This window comes from Eurosta solidaginis, chromosome 4, assembly GCF_040869045.1.
Source record: "Eurosta solidaginis isolate ZX-2024a chromosome 4, ASM4086904v1, whole genome shotgun sequence".
NCBI lineage: Eukaryota > Metazoa > Arthropoda > Insecta > Diptera > Tephritidae > Eurosta > Eurosta solidaginis.
Window position 1 is genome coordinate 18,582,950 of NC_090322.1, and position 19,638 is coordinate 18,602,587.

Below are 19,638 nucleotides of genomic sequence, written 5' to 3' on the forward strand. Positions count from 1 at the left end.
TTTGTGTTAATTAAATTGGTTATACTAAATGTGATCAAATTTCTATTCTTATTAAAAAATTTCGATAATTGATATCGAACTTTTACATTATTATTAAATTTTTTCTCACAGGCCTTTTTGTATTACCATTTGGAGAAAATGTTTCTAAATAAAGAAGAGGTAGTAGAAATCGTTGTGGAGGCTAACGAACGTACAAGGCAGGAATTATCTGATCAGCTTAATCGTTTAACATATGATTGAGTTGGGCCAAACATTTGCTTAGCTATTTAATATGAATTTGGAGCTTTTAGGCCGATTTAATTAAATAAAACAAGTTTATTTTTTTATTTCCGACGCGTTTCGACACATTTTCGTGTCTTCCTCAGGGAATCTATTTATTAAATACGAAAAACGTGTATGTTACAAATACAATACTTGGTATTAATGTTCAATATTAAATCACTTACATTGTTTAAACCAGTCGTTTTTGTCACATTTCTTTAAAATTATAAGTACACATATTAATAACAAACAAATAAGAACAATAATTAAAAATCACACCGACATTTGCTACATTAAAATACCGTCTATTAACATTAAAAACAATATTGCACTTGTCACCTCCAGACATTCTTTGTTATTGACGTCGCATAGGCACAATTAATATTATCAACGTCCTCTTTAAAGTTAATCGTTGTTGGTAGTTTTTGTTGTATGCGCAGTCCCTCTAATGTCATCCTTCTACGCGTTCTGTTCTCCACATCCAGTATTGTTGCGTTGTCGAAATCAGCTGTGTGTTTCTTTTCCGTAAGGTGTTGGGCCAGTGCTGTGTTGGTTTTGTTGTTTTTTGCATCTAGTTTATGTTCTTTTATTCTCGTTCCTAGTGATCTTTTTGTTGTGCCGATATAAACTTTGTTACATTTCTCTCCTTCGTTACCATGACATCGAATTTCGTAAACTACGTTATGTAGTTGTTCCTTTTCAATTTTGTCCTTTGTTTTTGTATATATGCTTTTTAATGTATGATTTGGTTTGTGTGCATAGCTTGTGTTACTGCTTGGTATGATTTTGTGTAATGTTTTGTTGTATGTTAGGTGTGGTATGTATGTAACGCTAATGTATGTTTTTTGGTATTTTCGCTATTTGCTGTGTTCAGGTTCTTGTGTTTGTTTTTGTTTATTGCTATTTGTATTAAATTTTCTATTGTATTGACTGGATAACCATTTTTGCGTAATATGTTTATCACTTTCTCTCTGTTGTGATTTATGAACTCCTGGCCGCTCAAGGTGTAAATTTTCGATATAAAATTGATAATGGTGTTCTTCTTTTGCGTCCATGGGTGGTTGGAATGATAGTTAATTAGTCTTGATGATGCTATGGATTTTGTGTACCAGTTAGTTGTTAGTTTGTTATTGGATTTGTATATTTCTATGTCCAGGAATGCAAGTTTGCTGCCCATTTCTTTTTCTATTGTAAAAGTGTGTTGTCTATTGAATGTTGTTAGAATTTCGTCTACGTCTTTGACCTTAACTACGGCGAATATATCATCTACATATTTCGTTATGTATTTGATATATATGTCGGAAGATTTTAGCTCAGCGATGCTGTCGTCAATAATTTTGTCAAGGACAATGTCTGCAATGGTTGGGGATAAAGGATTTCCCATTGGCATTCCGTAAGTTTGCTGATAATAGGTTTCATTGTAAAGGAAGTAGTTATTCTCTCTCAGACAAAATTCAAGTATTGTTAAAAAGTTTATTTTGTTGATGTTTGTAAAAGTCTTCAAGCTTGACCACTGCTTCATTATCGTGCTTATGTCGAATTGGATAGGTATGTTCGTGAAGAGGGAGACGACGTCCAAAGATATGAGAATTTCATCCTCTTCAATATTTAAATTTTTAATTTTTGTCTTTACGGCTTACGGAATTTTTAATATTCAGCGTTTTTTAGAACTTTCCCTACAAATTTGGATAGTTTGGAGCAAGGTACATTGATTGATGACGAGATAGGTCTAAGTGGTGTGTTAATTTTGTGAACTTTTCGCAAGCCATAGTCTGGGAGCCGTAGCTGATGTGCACATCAGATAGTTTTTTTCTTTCAAGGTTATGTTGTTGTTTTTGTAGAGACAGTTTACAATGTTGTTTTTTTGTGCACTAGATATTGGGTGGGATCATTTCTAATTGTTTTATATGTGGTTTTATCGTTTAACAGGTCTTGCATTTTCTTCTCGTAATCTTCTTTATACATCACCACTATTTTATTGCCTTTGTCTGCATTTGTGATAATTATGTTGTATTTATGTTGACTAATAAATTTTCGTGTATTCTCGTAGATTTGGAGTATGAATTTATCTTTTGCGCTGTTCTGAATTTTGTTCCTAAAGGTATTAACTTTCTTCGCGAAATTGCATCTAGCCATATCTTTCTCCCTATTGTCTGTTAATATCTGTATATTTTGCTCAATATCAGCAATTAGATGTAGTGGTGAAAAAGTTTTCCTGGAAACTGGTAGAGCGAATTTGTTACCTAATGATAGTATCCATTTACACTCCGGGGGAATGGTGATTTTAGTATTATTTGTAATCCAATCCTCATTATATCTCAAATCAAAATTTTCAAAATTTCTCTTAATTGAGTTATGTAGTTTTGTCGAGAGGGTACTTTCTGACTTTATTTTTGTATTTTCTTGGCAATAAATCAATTGCAACCTCGTTGTCTTGAGCAATATTTACCCGTCTGAAAAATATTACATTGCCATGGGTATTTTTCGAAATAAAATAATAGGTTCCGCAAACGCCACACTTTCACCTTTTGGCACAGTGCTGAACTTTAAGGCAATTAAAGCTAGGATAGATCAGGAATACGCAGACAAAAGGCCACTTTATGTTCTGGAGAATGAATTAAGTATTCTAAAGCAAGGCAAGCACTCTCTTACCGAGTACTACAATGAGGTAGATAAGAAACTGTGCCTCATAATTAATAAACAAATTATGACATATAGCGGAAAAAATGATATTATCGCTACATTAAATGAACGCGCCAGAGAAAACGCCTTGCGCGTCTTTAAAGCAGGGCTTGTTATTGTTGTAGCAGTGCCTCGCCCCACCTAATAGTCCGGGAGTCCAAGGAAACTTGCTGTTTCAATAGGGGTGGACCATAATGAAAGGGGTGTTAGAGCCGTTGGCTCCACATTACAATTAAAGAGATGGTTGGTGTCATGTGGGGACACATTGCAAGTGGGGCATACATTTTTTATGTCGGGGTTGATTCTGGATAGGTAAGAGTTTAACCTGTTACAGTATCCAGAACGAAGTTGAGCTAGAGTGACTCGCGTTTCCCTGGGGAGTATGCGTTCCTCTTCCGCAAGTTTTGGGTACTGTTCTTTGAATACTGGATTCACCGGGCAATTCCTGGCATAAACGTCCGACGCCTGTTTGTGGAGTTCACCAAGAACCTGCTTGTGTTTTTTTGCTTCATACGGCTGAGTTCTCAGGTGCCGTATTTCCTAAAAATTCTTACGGAGATGACTCCTTAAGTCCCTAGGCGGTGTTGGCTCATCAATCAGAAGTCTTTTGGGATGCCCAGGTTTCTGGGTATTCAACAGGAACTGTTTGGTTAGCATCTCGCCTCATTATGTAGATTGTGTTCTGGGGACATAAGAATACAGCCCGTGGCGATTCTGAGAGCAGTATTTTGGCAGGCCTGTAGCTTCTTCCAGTGGGTAATTTTTAGGCTTGGCGACCATATAGAGGACGCGTAGCACACAATCGGCTGGCCAATTGCTTTGTATGTGGCAATGAGCGTTTCTTTGTCTTTTCCCCAAGTACTGCCAGCAAGGGATTTGAGGATTTTATTACGGCTCTGGATTTTCGGAACAATTGCGGCTGCGTGCTCACCAAAATGTAGATCCTGATCAAACTTCACACTCAAGATTTTGGGGTGTAGGACAGTCGGTAGCGTAGTGCCATCGACGTGGATGTTCAAAATGGTCGACATTTGGGACGTTCATGTTGTAAATAGGGTCGTGAGGATTTAGTCGGTGATAATGCCAGGTTTTGCGAGGCGAAAAAACTGGAGAGATCAGGGAGGTAGCCGTTTATACTGTTGCTAAGTTCATCGATCTCTGGGCCTGGCCCTGTGGCCCTTATTGTGCAGTCATCGGCGTAGGAAACGACAGTAACTCCTTCTGGTGGCGAAGGTAGCTTAGATATGCAGAAATTAAACAAAAGTTGGGATAGGACACCACTCTGTGGCACCTCTTGTTTAATTCTTCTTGGTTTTGATGTTAATTTCTAAATTTCACCGATGCCTGCCGACCACCCAGGTAATTTGCGGTCCACCTTTTAAGACATGGAGTAAGGGTAGACCCTTCCAGGTCTTGCAGTAACGTGCCATGGTTGACCGTATCAAAAGCTTTTGATAGGTCTAGCGCAACGAGTACTGTTCTATGGTGGGGGGTTTGATTTAAACCGCAATTTATCTGGGTGCTGATGGCATTTAGCGTCGTGGTGGTGCTATGGAGTTTTCTGAAGCCATGCTGATGACAGGCTAGCTGCAAATTTGCTTTGAAGTAGGGGAGCAAAATGGCTTCAAGCGTCTTGGCTGCTGGCGATAGGAGAGATATCGGGAGATACGACTCTCCTATGTTAGATGGTTTCCCAAGCTTTAGTAGCGGGACCACCTTGGCCATTTTCCATTTTTCAGGTATGACAAAGGTGGAAAGAGACAGGTTGAAGACATGCGCTAAATATTTGAAACCCTCTTACCCTAGACTTTTAAGCATCGGCATGGCTATACCGTCTTGGCCCACTGCTTTGGATGGTTTAGCGTGACCAATGGCGTCCTCAACCTCCTTAGCGGTGATAGTGATTGGTGACGCGCTGGATTTGTGTTTATGTGCGTGTCTGTTGGCCCTCCGTCTATCTTTGTCGACCGTAGAATGCATTATATATTGTCGGCAGAAAGCGCTCGCGTATTTTTTCGCATCCGACAGCACTTTATCGCCAAAGGCGATGGAAACTTTGTCATTGTACCTAGACGGATTCGATAGGGACTTTACGGTGGACCAAAGTTTTACAACCGCAAAGGTTAAAACCGCTTAGGTGCTCTTCCCATTTCGCCCGCTTTTCTTCATCCACAAGCAATGTGATGCGTTGGTTTATATCCCTTATTTGGGGGTCGCCGGAATCGAGCTGCCTTATAAGGTCACGTTCTCTCGCTAAACTTGCGGCCTCCGCCGGAATTTCGGGAATTCTACCGAGGGGAATGAAACGAGCCGAGGCGGATTCAATGACCTTGCGGAAAGCACGCTCCCCTTGGCGGGCATCAATCAGGATAGGGAGGGCAGCAAAACGGTTGTCTGTAAAGGATTTGCATTTGTCCCAATTTCCTTTTTTAAAGTTAATGAAAGTGCGTTTTTCTGTGACGATGAATTCGGCGGTACGCTCGAGCGAAATAAGTATAGGCAGGTGGTCGGATGGCAATGTTACCATCAGCTGCCAGTTTACGCAGTTTACGAGTTCTGCGACCACGATTGAAATATCCGGCGAACTGTGACAGCTTCCTACCATACGTGTGGGGGCGTCTCCGTTTATTGTGCAGAACGTCGTTTCTTCTATTTGATCCGCCAACATCTCACCCCTACTGTCCGCCCGCAAGTTTGAATGCCATAGATCGTGATGGGCATTGAAATCGCCTAAGATAATGCGATAGTTGCCATGGAGTAAGGCGCTGATATTAGGGCGGTATCCACTGGGGCAACAGGTGGCAGAAGCGATGTAGATGTTGATGATGTTTGCATCGCCTGACCGGACAGATAAGCCTTTTTCTAAGACACTGTCCCTGCGGTCGACGTCGGGATCAAATATATGATATTGCACACAGTGGTGTATGGTAAACGCGAGGCCGCCTCCATTTCCGCTCTCGCGATCTTTTCTGTGGACACTATACACAGAACAGGTCTGCAGTGCAGATCTTGCTGTGAGTTTAGTCTCTTGAATCGCAGCAATGCGGTTGTTGTGCCGCTTCATGAAATCGACTAACTCCGTGATCTTCCTAGTTAATCCATTACAGTTTAACTGCAGAATTCTGAAGTGCGTAGGGGGAGACGTCGTCGGGTGACTACGCCTCGGTTGTGAGAGGCTAGGACGCAATTGCTGTTGTGGGCCTGGGACTGGTCGTCCCTGGGTAAGCATTTGGATACCCGGTGTATTTGGGTATGCGGCCTGGCAACATGGCGCAATGAAACCCGTCGGGGGGTTGCCGTCGAGGAGACCAGAACATCTAGGAAAGTGGCACCGTCCATGGCAGGAGCTGCATTGGGCGGATGTCGCAAACATATATATTATGTGCTGGCAAACGGTGCAAAGGGACTAAGAGTCTGTTGCCCTGACCTACACAATTGCTGCCGGAAAATAGGGGGGGGGGGGGGGGGGGAGAGAAGACAGGGCAGGGGCTGATGCTCCCGACTCTACTACGGAGATTGTAGGTATGAGTGGGAGCAGCCGTGTGAGTTGGTGGCGCCGTGGGGCGCGAGCAGCAGCGGGTACTTGTTGTGGGGGCGCTAAAGCGCAGACTACTGGACGACCTAGGGCGTGAACAGCAGGAAGACACAAAAGATTTATAGAAGTTACGTGGACGTCTGGTTTTGGGATCTAGCCCAGAACAACCTGTCCGATGCAACCATCCCTTACACGAGATACACTGACAAGAGTATGACCGTCCCAAAAAGATTCTTTTCCGGCAGATGCAGCAAAACCATTTCTCAGGACCGAGATCAGGAGACGGACCCGGATTGGGTTCGATACCTTCCGGAGCAAGAGAATATGGAGCAATGCCGCTGCAAGGAGCTGCTGGGAGGATGACAATTTGTGGGAGGCACGCAACAAATTAAATGGGTTTCCACTGAAATGACAGTGCTTCGTCCGGAAAAATCCCGAGTCTCTCCGGTACATAGAAGCGATATCAGGGCTTCGTCGTCCGCTTTGCGATATCTTTTTTTCGCCAGACCTAAGGACCTTCCAACAGCAGTTGCTCAGGAGCTCCAAGCAAGTCATAGGCGGCACGACTTCGCAGAAGCTCTTGACGTCGGAAATGTTTTTAAATCCAATAGGCCGATAATCTCGCAGTATAACCAAACAAACCACCCAAACGTTTCTAATAGACCAATCCCAATGGAAGTTGATAACACCACAAGTTATTACAGGTAACGTAATGGAATTTCGAATCCTAGCCAACAGCATCAGCAATTTAAATATGCTCCTAATTATGGTCCTAAGCCTAGCCAGAATTCAAAGCCCCCTTTGCCAGTAGCTTATAAGCGACATCGCGAACAACTACATTCCGATCGTTCACCTTTTCAGAAATTGCAAAAGGTAAATTGTATGCCGGTAGAATCAGAGTTGTTCAATCGCAGAACAAAATTTCAGTCGGAATGTCAACTTTGAAAATGAAGACTGTTATGAAACTCCTCAATATGATAACTTTAGCCATAATGACACTGTCCTAGCGGAATATGGAGATGAAACAAATTTTTTAAACTGAAATCGCTCCTACCGTTTATTCCGAAAAGGTGCAAGAACGGCCAGGAGCTTCGCATAAGTCGGTAAACGGCAAAATTTCATAAATGAAAACTGTTCTGTTAATGTGTTGGGAAATACCTCGACGTTCTTTCTGCTTCCAAGCTTAAGTACGTTCGGCGGTATAATAGGTTACGATTTTTTAAGGCAAATTCAAGCAAAAATTGATACTGTTCAAGGTTATTTAATTTACCGCGTTGGCAAAGAAAAACTTCAATACTTTACATGTGAACAAGTTAATTTAATCACATTAGAAGAAGACTCAGTTCCCTTAGAATTCCAATCCCAATTTCGACAGGTAATAAATAAAAATATTAATGCATTTGCCGATCCTAATAGAACCTTAGCATACAACACGTCCGTTAGGGGGAGAATTCGTACAAATACAGATGAGCCGATATATAGCAAGAGTTACCTATATCACATCTCTGTAGCACCTATTATAAATAATGAAATAAAAACTCTTCTCAAGGGAAGGAATATTAAGGCCCTCTTGCTCACCGTATAATTCACCGGTTCACGTGGTGTCTAAGAAAGGTTTTGATGAAGATGGAAAACCAAAATTACGAATGGTGATCGATTTTCGGAAACTCAATGAAAGAACAATTCATGATCGATATCCCATTCAGGATACATCCGTAATTCTGGCCAATTTAGGAAGCTCGAATTACTTTACTACATTAGACCATAAGTCAGGATTCCATCAATTCCTTATGTGCGAGGAGGATAGGCAGAAAACGGCATTTAGTATAAACAACGGAAAATACGAGTTCTGTATAATACCTTTTGGATTAAGAAATGCACCTAGCATTTTCCAAAGGGCAATTGATGATGTGTTGCGTGAACCTATAGGGAAATATTGTTATGTTTATTGACATATATTATGTGCTAAACAAATATTAACAATTTGTGCAAAACAAATATAAGTCAATTCTGTGCAATTCATTATATATTTAAAACAATATAAATTATAAAGCAATACAAATATATATTAATTTGAGCTTTTGACAGTTGTCTACTTCGTGAATTCTTTACCTTATCTACCCATTTTTTTGTCTTCATAACTAGTTTACACCAGGCATGCTTAACCAACGAACCGATATCATTTCGTTACGATAATTAACGTTAATAAACGAAACAAAGTCATTTCGTTTCGTTTATTAACGTTAAAGTTATTTCGTTTCGTTTATTAACGTTAAGAACGTCAAATTAACGAGATGATTTTGTTTCGTTTTCTGCCATATCAAAACGAAATCAAATCGTTTATGTTGATTATTAATTTCAAACTATGCCGACGCGCTCAAAGCAGTGTACAGTGTGAAAAACGTAAAAAAGTTTATCACCTGCAGTGTGTTGTTGGTACCTTAGCTGCCGATTTGGATTACTTTAAAAATTCGGATGAAATGTATATTTGTGGCGATTGTGCTGTTGATGAAAATGCTATTGCTGTACAAAAGCAACAGCAACAACATGTAAATGATAATAATCTGAATTTTATGTTATCGTCTATTCTTGCCGAAGTAAGGGCTTTGCGAGCACAGCAAGCAAGCGCGGTTGCCGGTATACACTCTCTGCAAGCGGACAAAACCCGGTTATTGAGCGAATTAGAAATTTTACGATCTGAGCTCATTAATTTAAATAAGCTCTATGATGAAGCGGTGTTTGATGTACTGTGTGGTAGTGCTGGCAAAAAGAAACGAAACAAAGACAAAGGCTTAACAATTCTGCCGACGCTAACATTGAAAAGAGTTCTGTCCCCGTTTCTGCTGCTAATGTCCAAAGCAATTTCAATGATGCTGTTAGCTTTGCCGACGTGCCTTGCGCTACTAACACTGCTAATGCCGGCGCTAACATTTCTATGAACACTGCCTCTTCTCATGCTATTAATAACCAAAATATTGTAAATGATAGCAACACTGCACATAATTTAAAAGTCCGTGCACACTAAGCGACGCGACACGTACCGACAAAATATTCTTTGCATGTATTCTTATGGAACTATGCACACCTAGCGACAGTCGGAAGACACGACACGACCAAGTTGGCCAATTAGGCAAAAATGCCGCGAATATTTTGTGGAACGTGTCGGAATGTGTGCACGGACTTTAAATGGTAATGACACTGTAGCTAATGAAGATAACATTGTTGATGTTGCTGGAAATTTGGGTGATACTAATTTAGATCCGGCTGGTCCTAGGTTGGTTACTGCCGTGCCACCTCGACGGGCAATTTTTGTATCAAGATTGCATCCATCTCTGACGGAGTCTGATGTGGTTAATTATATTTTAGCTAAGATTAATAGTACAGGTTCTATTAACATTAGCGCACATAAATTTGCTTTTAAGTATGTGAGGGAGTTTTCATCATTTAAAATATCAGCTCCAGATGAATATTTTGGTATGATTCTTGATAAATCTTTTTGGCCTATACATTCGGTGGTACATTTGTACACCGCAAAGTCGAAGGTTGAGCCTCGCGCACGTATAGTTTCAAAAAACTTGATTACCAGCCCAATCAATACGATTCAAAAGTAACTATTCACTGTCAGAATGTTCGTGGTTTACGTTCTAATAAACTAAATGCTTTTTACCTTAACAGTTTTACTTTTACCTTAACAGTTTTACTTTCACAGAGACTTGGCTAAAACCTGATAATTTAAATTCAGAGTTATTTTCAAATGACTACGTTGTTTTTCGGTGTGATCGTCAGTCGAGAGCAGGCGATGTCCTGATCGCTGTATTGTCCAGTATTTCTACTGAGTTTTTGAACTTTGATGACGTGCTTGACATTGAATTCATAGTTGTAAAGCTCTTGTTCCCGAATTTTTTCTTATATATTTCTTGTTCCTACATACCGCCTCGGTCAGATATGTACGTTTATGATTGCCATAAAGCAGTTATCCACAGCCTTCATTCTCGTTTGCGTGATAACGATCGCCTAGTAGTTCTTGGGGACTTTAACTTACCATTCGTTAGTTGGATTGGCAACGATGATTCAAACTTTTTGATTCCTGTCACTCAGCATGATTTTATTGGCTCGCTTATTGATTTGCCGCTAGTTCCGATCAATAATGTGGTAAACTCTAAAAATAAGTTGTTAGATTTAGTTTTTGTTCATAGTACAATGGGTACTGGTCTCAGTGGAATCCCTGCCTTATCCTGCCTGAAGATCCCTTGCACCCCATACTTGAGGTTACACTGGATAATTTACTGCCTATGATTAATTTCATGGAAGTGTCATGTCGTTCTCGTTCGAGATGTTTTAATAAGGCTAACTTTGATTTGCTTAATCAACTGTTAGCTTCCCACGATTGGTCTGACCTTTATGCTAGTACCGACGTTGAGGCTGCCACGTCTATTTTTTATAGTTACCTAAGTGGCTTTATTAATCGTTGCGTTCCGGTTCATTTTGTTAAGGCTAATAGTAGTAAAACACCTTGGTTCTCGAGGCAACTTGCTAACCTGAACAATATTAAATCGAGGCTCTATAAGCGTTTTAAAAGATCTGGTTCTTCTGAAGATTTTTCTAAATATTTAGTTGCCCGTTCTAATTTCCAACGCCTGAATCAAAACTGCTACAAGTCGTATTTAATAAGATGCAAAGTTGAGTTTTTTAACAATCCTAAAAAATTTTACGGGTTTGTTAATTCAAAACGCAAACCTTCGGGATTTCCATCATCTTTGTCTTTGGGTGGCAAGAATGCTAGCCTTGACCATGATATTTCCGGCTTATTTGCAGACTTTTTCAAATCGACCTATTCGTCAACTTGTACCCAAACCGGTAGTTATCAGTTCGAAATAGTTAGTTCTAACTGTATTCTCAATCCAGTCATTGATAGTGCTACTGTACTTCAGAGTTTTTTAGCTCTGAAACCGATTTTTTCTCCAGGGCCCAATGGTATTCCTGGCTGTGTGCTTAAGTTCTGTGCCGTGAATTTAACAGAACCGATCGTAAAATTGTTCAATTTATCTTTGCAATCGGCGTCATTTCCATCTATTTGGAAACAGTCATTTATCATACCTCTGCACAAAAAAGGTTGTAGATCTAATATTGATAATTATAGGGGAATTGCTAAGCTTTCAGTTATTCCTAAAACCTTTGAACTAATAATTACCAGTCAGCTTCAACGTTCGTGTACTTCCATATTATCACCCTTTCAGCATGGGTTTGTGAGATGTAGATCAACCACCACAAACCTACTTGAGTTTATCTCTTTAGTTCGGGATGGTTTTTTGGCTAGCAAGCAAACAGATGTGATTTATACGGATTTTAGTAAAGCTTTTGATTCAGTGAATCACGAACTTCTGATTTTGAAGCTTGATTTACTGGGCTTTCCGAAGAATCTGACTCTATGGCTCTCAAGCTATCTTTCTAATAGAACCCAAAATGTGCTTTATAAAAATATTATTTCAAAATCAATTAATGTTACCTCTGGTGTACCTCAAGGCAGTTATTTAGGTCCATTGCTTTTACTCTTTTTATTAATGATCTGTCACAAATTTTGAATCATTCACGAGCTCTAATGTATGCCGATGATGTAAAAATTTGCTATACATGCTTGCCTTCGGATTTAACTCGCTCAAATTTACTTCAGGTTGATTTGGACTCATTTCAACGTTGGTGTACAATAAATGCATTAGTTCTAAACTGTTCTAAATCTAAGTTCATGACATTTCATCGCGTGAAGCCTGTCCTGTCGTTTTATGCACTTTATGGCACTCTTATGGAGCGTATATCTTCGATTAATGATTTAGGTGTTCTGTTCGACTCGAAACTGAGTTTCGATTCATATATTTCAGCTATTACTAATAAAGCAATGGGTACTCTTGGTTTTGTTAAACGCTGGGCTAAGGAGTTTAACGATCCGTATCTGACCAAAGTCCTCTACACTTCGCTGGTCCGCCCAATACTTGAGTATTGCTCGTGTGTTTGGTGTCCATTATATATTACTCATATTAAGCGTATTGAGTATTTTTAATTTTTGCTCTACGGGCCTTTAACTGAGACTCAAATCTTCATCTTCCGTCTTATAGAAGTAGACTTCTTCTCATTGATTTGCCAACTCTGGAAAATCGTAGAATATTACTCGGGACAATGTTCCTGCATAAGCTGAGGTTGCCTCCTCTGAGCTGCTAAGCCGATTGAACTTTGCAGTTCCTGCTAGGGCGTCCAGACACTAAGTGCCCTTCCATTTACCCCTGTGTCGTATAAATTTTGGCAAAAATGATCCTATACGTGTTTGGTCCTCGTACTACAACGACTTGTATAATTGCATTAGTATCGAATGTTCGTTTGTTGCCTTACGCAATGCAATACTTTTCAGTCTCACCTGATATCTTAAAGTTTACTTGTTTAATATTGTTACGAACATTAGCAACACTAAGGGGTACTGTCATCTCTAAGCGATGCTAAGCAGGGAACTGTATGCACATCAATAGATCAATCAGTATGTCTACACATATGGGCGTACACGCAGCGGAGAAGAGACGCACAAAAACATGCAGATATCTTATCTGAGATGCTCCCAAAAGTATGCAATTATAATTGTGGAAGTGTCGCTCACAACTACACGCGCATATGAGAAGCTATACACGTGCATCTGTAGTTATAATTTTATAGCAGTAACTAAGTAAATTTTGGAAGCGCCTAGAAGATGCAACGAGGAAATCACAGAGTATAAAAGGCCGCAACAGTAGAGGCGCTACAATCAGTTTGATTTAAGCATCCCTCTATCGAGCAGTAGCAGTGTTATTTTTGAAAAGTACTTTAATAAAGGCCATTTTGCATTATTGAATAGTGGTGTTATTTATTCAACAGTTTAGTGATTCGAACGTTAGCAGAAGATTGCAAATAAGGGGAATTGCAGTAAATCGTTACAATTGGTGTCAGAAGAGGAATTGTTGAATAAATTCAAGAGTTGCAGAGCACAACAAGGACATGGCGAAGTTAAGTGAATTGAAGATCCAGCAATTGAAGGAGTTGGAGAGCAGTGGATTGAACACAACCGGCAATAAACTCGAACTTCAGGCAAGACTACGAGAGGCAGTGGAAGCAGAAGGAATTAACGTAGACGAGTATGTCTTTTATCCTGATGTGGAAGGGCCAGCGACTAAATTGGAAGAGAAGATAGAGACTCCGAATCCATTGGCAAGTGTTGACACTAACGCGATACTAGCAGTGTTGAACCAAATGTTGTCACAAATGTCATCACAATTAGAATCACAGGAGACACGTTTAACATCCAAGATGGAAGCACAGGAGGCACGCATTTCAGAAATGTCATCACAAATATCTACCAACATGTCAACACAATTGGAAGAACAGAAAACATACATGGCGTCACAAATTGCAGAACAATTAAAAGAACAAGATGCACACATAACATTACAGCTCGAAGCACAAGAAGAGCGTATCTCAACAAAGCTGGAGGCACAGGAAACAAAATTCTCATCGCAGCTGGAGGCTGTTAGGGAACGACAAGATAAAGTGGAGGCCGACATGGATGCTTTGAAAGATCGGATTCAGGAGTTACAATTGAACCGTCCAATCACTTCAACGTCTACTCTGAAGGTAAAATCCCCAACGTTTGATGGTTCTGTTCCATTCCAGGTATTTAAGCTCCAATTTGAGAAGACGTCAGCAGCGAACAACTGGAATGCTGAAGATAAAGTTGCTGCATTGTTCGTGGCTTTAAAAGGACCAGCTGCTGAAATATTACAGACCATCCCAGAGTACGAACGTAACAGTTATGAAGCATTGATGGCTGCTGTAGAACGGCGATACGGAAGCGAACACAGAAACCAGATATACCAAATTAAGTTGCAAAACCGTTACCAAAAAGCAAATGAGACATTGCAGGAGTTTGCTTGGGATGTTGAAAGATTGGCTCATCTTGCAAATGCGGACGCACCCGTGGAATACATTGAAAGGGTAAAGATTCAGAGCTTTATAAACGGCATACGGGACGTCGAAACGAAGCGAGCCACATACGCGAACCCAAAGCAAACATTCACTGAAACGGTATCCCATGCACTGACTCAGGAAACTGCCTCACTTTTGAGTAAGCCAGCGTACAAAGCCCATCGAGTGGAAGTAGAAAGGCCAGATTGGGTGGGCACAATTTTGGAAGCACTGAAGGGATCACAACAGAAAAACTCTGGAGTTATGAAATGTTTCAAGCGCGGCAACACAGGCCACATTGCACGTCATTGCAGCATCGGTCCTAATAGTTCCAACAATCTGGGTGGCCGTAAACGCAGAGCTGACGGAGATGAGCAAATCTCCAAGTCCACTCAATCGTTAAAATAAAGAGAGTCAGCCGCAAGGGGCGACAGCTGGCTCCCTCAATTGAATGCCTCATAATTTCCGTCTCGAAAATTGGAGGAAAATCGAGTAGTCTTAACGTCAAAGGAAATGTGGATGGCAAAGAACGTGTACTGACTGTCGATACGGGTGCATCTCATTCCTTGATCCGATCTGATTTGGTCAACAGGAAAGTAAAGCCATTACCTGGAGCAAGATTGCGTTCGATTACTGGCGAGTGTAACCAAGTCCAGGGAGAAGTGGTATATGAAGTCTTAATTGGTCATGGTTCTACACAAATTCGTTGTAGCGGAGATTATTGATGAAGTCATATTGGGAGTGGACTTCTTAGTTGACCATGACATCAGGATCGACATGCAGAGAAGGAACGAATTTTCCAGAAAGAATGCAAGGGTGGTTTCAAGCCAGCGCGCACTACTGTTGTGAAACGTCAAGACGATACTGATGATACAAAGTCAATCCGTCAAGATCAAGCTCTGCGAAGTAGTTCTTGATTGGCCGAAGGACAGAGTGTGAGGGAACGGCCCAGGGTAATGAGTGGTAAGATGAAACACTGGCATGACAAGAACTTTAATTCGGAAGGTTTCTTGGAGGGAGATTGGGTACTGCTATACAACCCTCACCAGCGGAAAGGTGTTCCATCCATATATCGGTGCAGTTGGGAAGGCCCGTACAGTTGTGAAGAGGATCAGTGATGCATACAAACAATTGGGAAACCACGAAATAGAAGGGTGGTTCATTTGGAGAGGCTAGCAGCGGTTATATCGAGAGATTTGTCTGATCAGGACGATCAGACTTAGGTGGAGGACAGTGTTACGAATGTTAGCAACACTAAGGGGTACTGTCATCTCTAAGCGATGCTAAGCAGTGAATTGTATGCACATAGATCAATCATTATGTCTACACATATGTACGTACACGCAGCGGAGAAGAGACGCACAAACACATGCATATATCTTATCTGAGATGCTCCCAAAAGTATGCAATTATAATTGTGGAAGTGTCGCTCACAAATACACGCGCATATGAGAAGCTATACACGTGCATCTGTAGTTATAATTTTATAGCAGTAACTAAGTAAATTCTGGAAACGCCTAGAAGATGCAACGAGGAAATCACAGAGTATAAAAGGCCGCAACAGTAGAGGTGCTACAATTAGTTTGATTTAAGCATTCCATCTGTCGAGCAGTATCAGTGTTATTTTTGAAAAGTACTTTAATAAACGCCATTTTGCATTATTGAATAGTGGTGTTATTTATTCAACAGTTTAGTGATGCGAACGTTAGCAGAAGATTGCAAATAAGGGGAATTGCAGTAAATTCGTTACAATGTGTAACGATAGTTTAAGTTTAGTTCTTGTTTAACGTCAAACAAAATTGTAAATTTTTAATCAATTCCATTTTTAATTCTATACTTGTATAATTTTTACGCTATTTTTTATGTTACTTTCCTTTGTATTTTGTTAGTCGACCGCTCTTGTTAGTTGACTTTCAATAAATAAATATACTCTCCTGATGAAGAGTCTCATCTAAAACACATCAAGAACATATTATTAAAACTTGAAACCGCAGGAATGAGAGTCTCGCCTGAAAAATTTAAATTTTTTAAAACTCAGGTAGAATTTCTTGGGTTTCTCGTTTCTAATACAGGGATCAAAACTTGTTCGAATAAAGTCCGTGACATTATTAATTACCAGACGCCACAAGCCCTTCGGGCGCTACGTTCGTTTCTTGGTTTATCAGGTTATTACAGGCGCTTTATAAAAGATTATGCTGCCATTGTTAAGCCCTTGACTGCTTACCTTCGTGGAGAAAATGGCCGATAAAAACAAAAACAATTGTTAATAAACCATGAGCACTTGGAAATGTCAAACAAAGTAATTGACAATAAACAAAAATCCAGCATTATCAGTGATTTGCACCAGATGGCGCAACACTGAATAAATATAGTTGGTAAAAAGGAATAGAAGTAGCAAATTTGTCAGTCAAACAAACCACCGCTGTATAGCTAAATGGTTAGCACAGCATGCCTAAAGCGTACTGATGATGAAGGCTTAACACCCTTTGAAATGGATCTATCTGCGCAGCTATGGCAGGTTGTCTGAAAAATTTTCTACTTACTATTCCAAAAACAAAATACAATTTTTCAAATTTAGAAAAATTAAAAAATAACAATAATTATCATTAGAAAAAAAATTATTGTTCTGGCCTTGAGCTCGAATCGAACCATGAATCATTTTCCAATAATTTAAACGAAGATTCATCAGATGAAACAGTGTACAGTGAAGAATCCTTGAGTAATGTAATTAAAACAGCCAAATGTCCTATTAACCAGTTCAGGAATCAGTTAATGATTTCCAACTCGAATTCCTTTAGCAAAGGTACTAAAATTATTTTTAAAAAACTGATACGCCATACGATCATTTATGATACTATTGATAATCTTCTTCACTGCTTAAAAAGTATTATTAACCCTGCCGTCACCAACGGGGTATACTGCGATCTTCAAACATTAGGAAAGATACAAAATGCAATAGTAAAAGCTTTTCCAGGCGATAAATTTGTTCATACAGAACTTCTCCTGATCGATTTAATAAATAAAGATGATCAAATGGAATTGATAACGACGGAACACAATCGTGGTCATAGGGGCTTACATGAAAATTTCCGCCAGATATATCGTGAATATTATTTTCCAGACATTAAAAAATTATTGAAATCAGTAATAACGAATTGCAAGATTTGTCTGGAGAATAAATAACAAAGGAAACCTCCCGATCCTGGAATAGGTAGAACGCCAATTACTAATCTTCCAGGTGAAATTCTCCATGTAGATCGTTTTATAATTGGTAAGCAATTGTTTCTAACGTGCATAGATAAGTTTTCCAAGTTTGCAGTGGTAAAATCAATTGCCTCGAGAGCTACGTTAGACATCAAATACGCCCTTTTTGAAATCTTATTGATATTAAATAATACGAAAGTCATTGTTTCTGATAATGAAAAGGCTTTCAAATCAAATGCAATAAAATTTTTACCAAGAGACACCTTTGCAACAGATCAGTTTTTCATTCCAACTCTTCGCAGTGAAAGTAATGGCCAGGTGGAAAGGTTTCACTCTACCTTATTGGAATTTGCCCGCTGTATCAAAGAGCAGCAAAAGATAGACGATTCCATTACCTAGTTCGAAAGCCGTCCGAAAGCATCTATTCATACATGTATTGATTTTGTTTTTATTCTTTTTGGATGTCCACCCATAAACCGTGAGTCCGTGTTGAATTATTCCTTCACATAATGCTCGACTGATTGATATGGCAATGTCTATGTGTGGTCCTTTTCTCCTCGTACATAATATCTTTAGTAGGTTGTTAACCTTGCCTAGTTTTTCGCAAATTTTGTTGATATGCTCCTTCCATAGTGCATTTCTGGAGAAGGTGATGCCAAGGATTGAGATATGGGGTTTCAACCTAACATCCTGGTTGCCTATTTTCAATGAGGATATATCACATTTGTGTTTTTTGCATACATGCATAGCTTCTGCCTTATTAATTGGTAATACTGCACCAGTTGCTTCTGTCCGCCGTTGTACTTTGTCGTTTACTTCACCCAAGCTATTATTTATTTGTTCTGCTGCGCCTGAAGATGCAACAAAGATGTTGTCAGCGTATACACCAATAAAGTCCACCCCATTTATGTTTCTAATATTTTTAATAAGCGTATTACAATATGCTGCAAATAATATGACTGACAGTGGAGATCCTTTGGGGAGGCCATTGTCTAGGTTGAGAAACTTCGATAAAAAACCGTCTACTCGAACTGTTATTCTACGATGCGACATAAAGGAATGTATAGTTTTCAGCACTAGTGCGGGAACACCCCAGGAAGAAAGTTCTTTTATTACAACAAATGAAACAACTCTATCAAAGGCCTTTTCTATGTCTTCTGAAAATATAACATTGTGTTTATTTGCTTTAAGATTATCTTTTATTTTTGGTTCTAATGCGTGACACAATGTATGTACTCCACGCTGTGGGAGGAAGGCGTGTTGCTTTGGGAGAAAGTGCGATTTGTAGTGTTCTACAATTTTCTTTGCTAGAATTTTGTAAAATACTTTAGCTTACTTACTTAATTGGCGCTTAACCGTCTAAACGGTTATGGCCGTCCAACAAGGCGCGCCGGTCGCTCCTTCGCTCCGCCAACCGGCGCCAACTGGTCACACCAAGGGAGTTTAAATCGTTTTCCACCTGGTCCTTCCAACGGAAAGGGGGCCGCCCTCTACCTCTGCTTCCATAGGCGGGTTCCGATAGAAACACTTTCTTGGCCGGAGCATCATCTTTCATTCGCATAACATGGCCTAGCCAGCGCAGCCGCTGCGTTTTAATTCGCTGGACTATGTTGATGTCTGCGTATAGCTCGAACAGCTCATCATTAAATCTTCTTCGGTACTCGCCATCGCCAATGCGTAGAGGTCCATAAATCTTTCGAAGAACTTTTCTCTCGAACACTCCCAAAGCCGCTTCATCTGCTGTTGTCATGGTCCATGCTTCTGCCCCATATAGCAAGACGGGTACGATAAGTGACTTGTAGAGTATGATTTTCGTTCGCCGAGAGAGGACTTTACTTTTCAATTGCCTACCTAGTCCAAAGTAGCATTTATTGGCAAGATTGATTCTTCACTGGATTTCAGTGCTGATGTTGTTGCTAGTGTTGATGCTGGTTCCCAAATAAACGAAGTCTTTTACTATTTCGAAATTATGGCTGCCA

The 19,638-nt window shown here is 39.9% G+C and overlaps 1 protein-coding gene across 1 annotated transcript in view; it reads right to left on the reverse strand.

Annotated features, from left to right (window-relative positions):
* Positions 1 to 314: 314 nt before the first annotated feature.
* Positions 315 to 19,638, reverse strand: part of LOC137248418 (zinc finger protein 721-like) — a 203,734-nt gene continuing 184,410 nt past the window's right edge. The window contains exon 18 of the mRNA XM_067779356.1: positions 315 to 2,714. Within this exon, the coding sequence (XP_067635457.1) occupies positions 2,615 to 2,714 (100 nt within the window). The 3' untranslated portion in view covers positions 315 to 2,614. The remainder of the gene's footprint in view (positions 2,715 to 19,638) is intronic.